Source organism: Egretta garzetta, unplaced genomic scaffold, assembly GCF_000687185.1.
Source record: "Egretta garzetta isolate BGI_Z169 unplaced genomic scaffold, ASM68718v1 scaffold447, whole genome shotgun sequence".
NCBI classification, from domain to species: domain Eukaryota; kingdom Metazoa; phylum Chordata; class Aves; order Pelecaniformes; family Ardeidae; genus Egretta; species Egretta garzetta.
Window position 1 is genome coordinate 939,366 of NW_009260397.1, and position 8,239 is coordinate 947,604.

General features: G+C 48.0%; 2 protein-coding genes across 2 annotated transcripts in view; both read right to left on the reverse strand.

Moving 5' to 3' along the window:
- Positions 1–1,738, reverse strand: part of LOC104130140 (glutathione S-transferase theta-1) — a 12,566-nt gene extending 10,828 nt beyond the window's left edge. The window contains exon 1 of the mRNA XM_035898542.1: positions 1,729–1,738. Within this exon, the coding sequence (XP_035754435.1) occupies positions 1,729–1,738 (10 nt within the window). The remainder of the gene's footprint in view (positions 1–1,728) is intronic.
- On the reverse strand, positions 1,679–7,477 carry LOC104130141 (glutathione S-transferase theta-1). Its single transcript, XM_035898585.1, has 4 exons — positions 7,093–7,477; positions 6,278–6,428; positions 5,524–5,700; positions 1,679–4,977 (listed from the first exon to the last, which is right to left on the reverse strand). The coding sequence occupies exons 1-4, from the start codon at positions 7,137–7,139 to the stop codon at positions 4,771–4,773; spliced, it is 582 nt and encodes a 193-aa protein (XP_035754478.1). The 5' UTR covers positions 7,140–7,477; the 3' UTR covers positions 1,679–4,770.
- Positions 7,478–8,239: the final 762 nt, after the last annotated feature.

Consider the following 8,239-nt stretch of genomic DNA (forward strand, 5'->3'; position numbering starts at 1 on the left):
CTGTCACTCCCCTCCCCAGCGTTGGCTGATGCCTGCTGTCACCCACAGCATCCCACCGCTCCTCGCACAAGGTAAATGCTTTTTATTCATAGTGTGTCCCTGCAGGGATGTGTCAGGCTACAAATGGGGCCCTTGTGCTACATCTCTAAGCCAGCGTTAGTCTCGCACCATCAGATCTCACTGTGGTTTTCAGTTTAGAAGATAATTCTTTGGTCGCTTAGTCTCTGCCCAGTGCTGCGAGGCGATGCCTGAATGGCAGTGAAGCATGGAGGACTCCTCTGCGGGCACCACCTCTGCATACTCATAGTTAAGTGACTTTCCTCTCACTGGTATTTGTCATTTCAGATTTCCATGCAAAGGAGGAGAACTAAAGAAGCTCAGACTGAATTCAAGCCCTTGCATGGACCCTGCAGCGTTTCACAGCTGTGTGATTCGGGGAAGGTGACATATTGGCTGGGTACAGGGACTTCTGGGACTCTGGAAGATAGAGCAGCTGAACCACTCAGAGCAAAGTCACCCCCAGTCAAACCCACCTCAGCTCAGCTGACACCTTTTTATCAGTGCTGTGCCAGAGAGCTTGTACGTCACGCACAAATCCTTGGAAAGAGTCACAGGAACCGCAGGGAGAGGGAACTGAAGGATCAGTTGCTCTTTTACTTGTGTAAAGGAGCATTACAAAGGGTGGTGAAAAGGGTTGGATACTGAGCCAGGAGCTCATTGACTGGATAAATTACCAATGGGAACACTTTCAGGTGCTTCCTTTTATACCTCTTTGCCAAGACTTCTGCTCTGAGAACTCCTTAGGAATGGGGATTACTCTTAGACTGGTCAGTTTGCCAGAGTCTGGTGAACAAGCTGTATCTCAATATGAAGTATTGAGTTCGCTGCACCACACCCCTATTTTCAGAGTCACTGTGCAGATTTAGAAACTGCATGATAAGATTTTTTTGTTTCTTGGCCAGGATAGGGAGAGGGGCTGTGTACACACATACTTCAGCTCCCCTGCAGTACAGTTTAGCCTCTAGAGCACCTGCATGCAGCACCAACACACCGGAGAGGAAGGCTTATAGAGTATTGTGGCAGGTGGTTGAGTTCATGTCAAACCCCTTCAGTGCAAAGAAATCTTAAATGTAAGGGAGTGAGGAAGAGGAGCATGAATGTGGCTCTGCACAGGGAATAGTCCAAGAAGTCTTTGTGCTTCAAAATGGTTGCATGTCCCTACTCTGAGGTATCACTGAGAAGAGTTCATTCATCTCTGCAGTGGGTAGCAAGATTAGCAGCGTGGGTTCATTTTGCTTCTTTTATGGTTCAATTGATCTATTAAGTCCTATCCAGACTTCAAAGATCTTTTCATGTGCCTCCTGGAAATGTTCCTTCTTCAAGTTTTTCTCCAATTTGCTGACTGCGCTGCACAGCCCACACAACCAAAAGAGATATTTTTATCTGGTTGTGTTCTATGTCATTTGATTGCATTATTCCTGGCTCTAGGCTAATGCTTCTAGCACTGTGTTTTCATTTGGCTCCACCACCTCAAAGGCTGTTTTTCCTCCCTGTACTTTGTCTATCAGATTTTTAGAAACATGAACAACACAGAAAAAATGCACTAAGTTTTGCAGTTTATTTCTTAATAGTTTAGAAAATGTCCGAGGACGTATATCTGTTTTTTAAATGTTCCTCCCATTTTGTGTATCCCAGCTTCATTTTGCTCTAGAAATCACAGGTTCTCACCTATTTCCATATAGCCCCTGGCAAGAATTGAGGAAATTTAATCAGAACAGCACATTAAACTGTCACTAGAGTTGTAATTACTCTCTGTATTCAGCTGAAAGGGGAATGGACACCAAACAGACCTTGCACTGAGGCAGGCAAAAGTCTTGCACAACCTGTGGGGGTTTGGCACGCAGCTTTTGGGGCTCTCAGTCTAGGAGCTGGAACCAGCCAAGATCAAATGACACAAATGAACAAAATGGGGGAGGTGGAGGGACAGCAAAAGGCAAAGTACAAGGATGACATGGCTCATCTCCACAATTTAGAAAAAAAAACCCGGCAAGGCACGTATCTTTTGTACAGCTCTGTTGCCATCCACGGAGTGACTCCAGGGAGGTGCTTTATCCTGCATGCACAGAAGGCCCCAAAATGCCACTGGCCACTGCACACACAGCTTCATTGGGAGAGTGAACCTACAGTTCAGAGGGGCTTAGAGCAGACAGAGGTGACTATGGGAAAAAATTTAAAATCTCCTGCTGTCACCATGGCCATGCTGGAGCAAGGCGGTAGCTGATCTGTGTGTTTATCCTTTGTGACACTGGCAGCAGAGGAGCCCCAGACAATGAGCTCTGAACATAGTTCCAACTTATTTTTGAAGGCAGCCATCCTTGCAAGAACACCCAATGGGTGACATTTAAGGAACTTGTGCCTTATTTAAACAAGACGAAAATTGGCTCAGGACTCTCTTACGTGGAGCTCTTGTGCTGCAAGCATCATAAATAAGGGGGAAAAAAAAAGACACTTTGTTTGCTTTGGCTCATGCAATGGTTTTGCACGCACAGCAGCCCCATCTCGAGATTCTGCAGGGAGGCATGCATCAAGAAGGGCTCTGCTACCAAGCCCAGTTTGAAGTCTGTCAAGGTTAGCACTCTATAGATTAGGCTCTTGGTTTTGATAACTTCACTGCTCTGCTTCTACTTGAACAGAAGCTGCATGAGGAATTTATTGTGCTGGTAGGAAGAGGTTTGCTCTCTACAAAAAAGAAGTTGGAGGTCAGGAATCTGGAAGTTAAGTAGAAACGTGCTAAGAGGAGAATGTGCATGGAGGTTGGGCAGCTTCAGTGGAGTAGCAAAGAAGGACGTGTATTCCAGCAATTCGCAGAAGCCCAGCCGGGGGCTGTGGTAAGCTGCAGGTTATAGAAAGGAAGTGGTTGGCAGTACAGTGTAAACAAACCATTTTCTTTAGGCTTAGCACTGCTGGCAAGCTGCTACAGCAGAGCAGTGCCTACAGGGGTTGCTGCTCAGGCACCAACCATGCAAGCACTCTCAGGGCGAGAACAAAGCTGCTGCCACCGACTTCACCAACTGGAGTGCTGCACACTCTCCTCAACAACTTACCAATAAAAAAATCAGGTAAGAAGACCAATATCCTGCCTGTGTCAGCACTGAAACTGAAAGTTTTGGGGCAAATCTGCTTTTTCACTGCTGACATTTAAGATTTCCTGCAGACTGGAAGAACAGAAAGTAAAAAGGACTGGCCGGCTTGGCTGCTTTAGCTCAGCCCGCAGGGACGTGTGTTGCAAGCTGTGGTTCACAATGCCCTTTTGAACTAAAGGGCAGGTTTACTCAGGAAACAAATGCAGAAGCAGCAGCTGGCTCATTCCCCAGAACCAGTAGGTCCAGCTGAAAGGATGCGTGAGGCTGGTTTGAGCAGATACTTTCACCTTTTCTGATCGCTGTAATAACCTGGCTTGCATCAAGATGACTGACATCTCACACCCTGCGTACCATGCAGCCATCTCTGTGGATGGCACAACCAGCCAGCAGAGACAAATGGGACTTCCAGGTACAACCAGAGCTTAACAAGAAGGAAAAAAAACAGTTTTGCAAACTGGAACACTCCTCATGGCTTGTAACTGGAAATGGAAGGTCACAGGGACAGGAGGACAGGAAGGAAGGAGGGGTACAAAGGGACACAGGCAAGAGGTTGTGCGGGGTGCTGCACAGGTGTGGAATCACTGGCTGCTTCCTTCCAAATCCTGTTTACAAATCCAAACAGAGCTACAACACACGGCAAGTGTAACCATTAACTTTACTGGAGAATCTGTCATGACAGAGGAGTAGTGGAACATTAACTGTATTTGAGGCATTACTCGGCTCACACACTGTGCAGTCTGCTTGCCCCGGGGCTGGCCAGCACAGCTCCCTCTGCCACCAACGCTGGCCCAGCCACGGCAACACTCATCAGTGGAGAGAGCCGCTTGAATGGCTTCCATCCAGCTGACAAAGCCGCTCTGGGGAAAGGACAAGAGCACCCATATGGTTTGCAAAGGGAGACTGTGTGGTCAACAGCAGCTTCACCTAGAAAAGCAGCTTTTGTCAGCTGTGCAGGCTGTTCTCTGGAAAGCATGGCACGAAGGACCTTTATTCACGGGACTAACCCCGTCCTTCACAGAAGCTGGAGGCCTCACTCGGGTACCTGCGCAGGCCCCCTGCTCCTGGGCGATGTGTCCCTTTCCTCCCACAGGTGATGCAGCAGCCTCTAGTGGCCAGGTGCTCTACAAGCCCTGGCAGGGGCTGGGTCCTGACCTGCCTCTCTACTACAGAGCAAAAATCTTCCAACTGAGAGTGTTGCAAAGTGAAAGCCATTTTTGATGATTTTGCCTTGTTTCAGATAGATCTGCTCTGCCAAACCCTCAGGAAACCTTTGCCCCTTCTATGGCGCTGACCCAGAAAACTCAAAACAGGGATGGAAAGGGCAGTTCTGACTGGCCCCAGTCCCCACACAGACCGAAATCGCCTCTGCCCTCAAGCAGATCCAGTGGTGTTGGAGCAAGAAAGAAAAGCCTATAGGGCTACAGCTCACATACCTGTAGTGAACAAGAGGGGAAAGCAGCTCACTGCAGTCTGTTTAAGATGTAGTTTTCTTCCCTTCTAAGTTGCAGAAAGGCTGTAATTGAAGTGCATTTTGTGGAATGGTGTTTCTATATGATTTTTAGAAGAAATGCTGAAATACTATAAAAAGCCTACACAAAATAATCCATTTTACTTAGAGTATAGCCCCCTAATTCTGGCTGGCCTGCTTTAGGAGCTGGTGCTTGAAATGCTCCAGCAATTCAGGTGCAATCTTATCAGCGGTCAAGTTCTTCATGTTCAAGATCCCTTCATGGGCTTCTTGGAAGAGCTGCTTCCCCACCGCTTCTTCCACCCTCCTGCGCCACTCTGCTAACTTCGGTCTCTCCTCAAAGAGGTCATAACCAGCACCTACAGGCTGCAGAGAGCAAGAGAACCCGGGAGTGAGTCAAACAGCACATTTACCAGGGATGGGACCAGAATGAAGCATGGATATGTTTTTGGCTCAAGGCAGCAGACAGTCATCACCTTAGTTGGATTTCATCTCTGGTTCAGCTAGTAGGAAGGAAGTGTTGTCATCCTCAGCAGCTGCTGTCCCCTGGGACGTGCAGCAGAAGCGCACTGCCATGGCTAACCCAAGAACTGTCTAATGCAGAACACAGAGGTCCATGCACACCAACACATCTCTTCCAAATAGCTGTACTTTTCTCTGCCTTCTTTGTAATTTATCTTTTTTTCTGAGGAATTTTGTCCATACTTCTACAGAGAAAACTGTCTCAAAGTAGGTGTTCCCTGGCAAACTCAATTACGGTCGAAGTCAAAAAGAACAAGATTTAACTCTGCTAAGGAGTAAACCGCAGGGAGAAAGATCTGCCATTAAAGAGGTGGTGGTGCTGCAGCCACACCTTGGTCTGGCCTGCCCGCAACCCAGCTTGTATCCAACAGCGTTGGGGTTGATGCTCACCTGCATGAGCTCCACCAGTGCCACAAGGTCTGCCAGGGAGACCTCACTGCCTGCGATGAAGGGCTTGTCCTGCAAGAACTTCTCCTCAAACTGCTTCAGGACAACGTTCAGCTCTTCAGTAACACCTTCCAGTTTCTCTGGAGGAAGTGGCTGGCCCGTGAGGAGAGGCAGCAACACCTGGCAGGCAGAAGAAACAAGTTTCTTTTTACATAGTTCCCTCCAAACTTAGTCCACACCCTCCCACTGCCTTCTTCCAAAGATCCCTCATCATCCATGCACGACAACTGGTACTGCTCATCTCCTTTGGCAGATTAACATTCATGTCAGTCATTAATTCCTGCCTGTCCTTGTCTCCACCCTAGAAAGTCTGAAATTTCAACCACGAGAGTCTTCTCTCAAGGGAACACTGCATCATCTGCAAGCAACTACATTTTGTTTTCCAGTGGGAAGTTCATTCTTTCCGTGAAGCTGGACAGAAGGCAATGAGCCGTGTCTGGTGTTAGCTGCTCACCCGGGACGAATTTGCTCTGGATCTCAGTGCATGCCCAGAGCTGTGGCTGCAGCATGAAGTATTTGGGCCACTGCAGTTAGGCTCAGCTGAACAGCCAAGTCAGTCAATTCCAGATCCAGTTTTGTTCCTATCTGTCACCTGGCTTGTACATTTGCTTAGAAAGGCCCTATGCACAGGATGTACTTCCTGAGCTGTTGCACTCACAGCTCTTAGCATTTAGTTTTTGGTATATAACGGTCTTACCTTAGTTAAGAACAGCTTGCTCCCCTTCCCACGAATGTTGACGTGCTGCCATGACAGGTACTCATCAACCCTAGCCCTTTTCTGCAGGTCAGATGGGTACCAGTGGTCAGGAGTCTTGAATTTCCGGGTCAGGTAGAGGAGGATTGCAATGCTGCCCAGAGAGCAAGGCAGACCAGTGAGCTGATCAGCTGAGATTAAAGCACCTCATCCTTTCTTCTTCCCCCAGATCTGGCACTGCTGGACCAGCAGCAATATAAACCTGATCCGAGTCAGGCAGAAGCGCGGGACACACAATTGCCAGTTAGGCACAGCACGTGAGAGAGTTTGCGCTGGCTTGACTGGCTGCTTGTGGACAGCAATTACCTGAGACATCAGCCCAGTGAGACAGATGGGGCCTGCTGGTACAGTTACACTATCAACATTTTTGAGCAAATATTAGCCAGAGAGTGAGTTTATACCAAATTAGAGCTTTGTATTGCCTGGCCATCCAGCAGTGGGTGCCCTGTGTCAGATGTACTGCACTGACCCACTGAAGGCAGAGGGCAGGAGGACACACGGACAGGTATTTTGGCTTAGAAACATTGCCTACATGCAAGTTAGCTCCAAGCAGCAGCTCACAGATTTTTCCACAATCAATGCTGCTTGAGTTGCTTACATGAGAAAGCTTCTCTTGATACATGGGTTTGTTTTATGTACAAGTGGAGCAGATAGGAAGGAGGCAAACAACCACTTGGGCTGGAGTCACAGTAGAGACCAAACAGTGGTCCAATTCTTGGATTCTTGGCAGTAGAGATTTGGACTTATTTGAGCCTCACCTCTCTGCTAAGGTGAAAGAACCATCCCTTAGCGCAGGCACCTTCATCAGGACATTCACCTTCCGGAACTCCTCCGTCCTGTGCTGCCCTAAGGAGGGAAATGTGAGATTTTACTTGGCAGTGATGCTCAGGACCTGTCTGCAAACACCTCAGGAGCCTATGGAGACCACGTGGCCTCAAGTTCCTGGTTTTGATTGTACAAGTGCAGTCTTGTTTAAGTTTATAAGCGATCAAAAAATGCCACTGGGTGAATACAGGGCTTGCCGTATGATGTCAGCTTCCTTGCTTATTGCCTGCATACCAGAACAACCTCTCGACAAAGGTCAGAATGGTTAAGACTCCTTTCATACCAACAGTGCATGTCAACTCAGGGCTCTATCAGCTCTAGGTCAGGGCTCCATCAGCTCTAAGTTTGTGCCTGGAGGTACCTGTCCTGTACAAACCCAGAGAGAACACTGAGCTCCTTGGAGGAAAGAGATCTCGGTATCAGAAACACAAACTTCAAGGAGAGTGAGAAAGCAAGGGATATGGTTTTGGGTTTTTTTTCTGGAAGATAATGTAATTCATATTGAACTCTCTTTCTAGTCCTCAGATGAAAACAGATTTTTGTGATTCTGTACAAAGCCATGGGTACTTTATTACAGATCTATCAATCAGCCCTTTATGTGGGTTTTGTATATCCTTTATCAGAGTAAATATGGAGTTGACTTTGCTTTTAAACTGTCTTTCAGCCCCCCCCCTCCCCCCGAACAGCAGGCAAAGCAAACCTGACAGGAGAAGGTGCTTTGTTCATCTGAGGTCCCCAGGTGCTCCATTACGTTTGAACCCAGTCCCAGGAGCCTTGTTTTAGGTGACTCACTCGTGCCAGCTTTCTCCAGCGCCTGGCTTCTGTCATACGTGTGTACCTCTGAATTCAAGTCTCTCCAACGTCTCACCCCATGCCATGCCCTGCTGTGTGAGTCACCTGAGATCTCTGTGCCAGAGGAGATGCTCTGGAAATGGTTTTAGTTTTCCCAGTACCTGGGAAACCTGATTCGTGACTATTCCCCTGTGACTTGGCTCACAGCCCATCTCCCCCACCCCCTTTCAAAAAGACACTGGGATTTCCTACACGTGGTATGTGGATTCCAGGTCCTGGGGTGTCCCT

Bases quoted from the DNA above. Each gene is read 5' to 3' on its own strand.
- LOC104130141 (XM_035898585.1), bottom strand. From the start codon at position 7,139: ATGAAGGTGCCTGCGCTAAGGGATGGTTCTTTCACCTTAGCAGAGAG. The intron at 6,429-7,092 runs GTGAGGCTCAAA...CTCTCTGGGCAG, and splicing joins TCTTTCACCTTAGCAGAGAG to CATTGCAATCCTCCTCTACC. The intron at 4,978-5,523 runs GTGAGCATCAAC...TGCTCTCTGCAG, and splicing joins CACTGGTGGAGCTCATGCAG to CCTGTAGGTGCTGGTTATGA.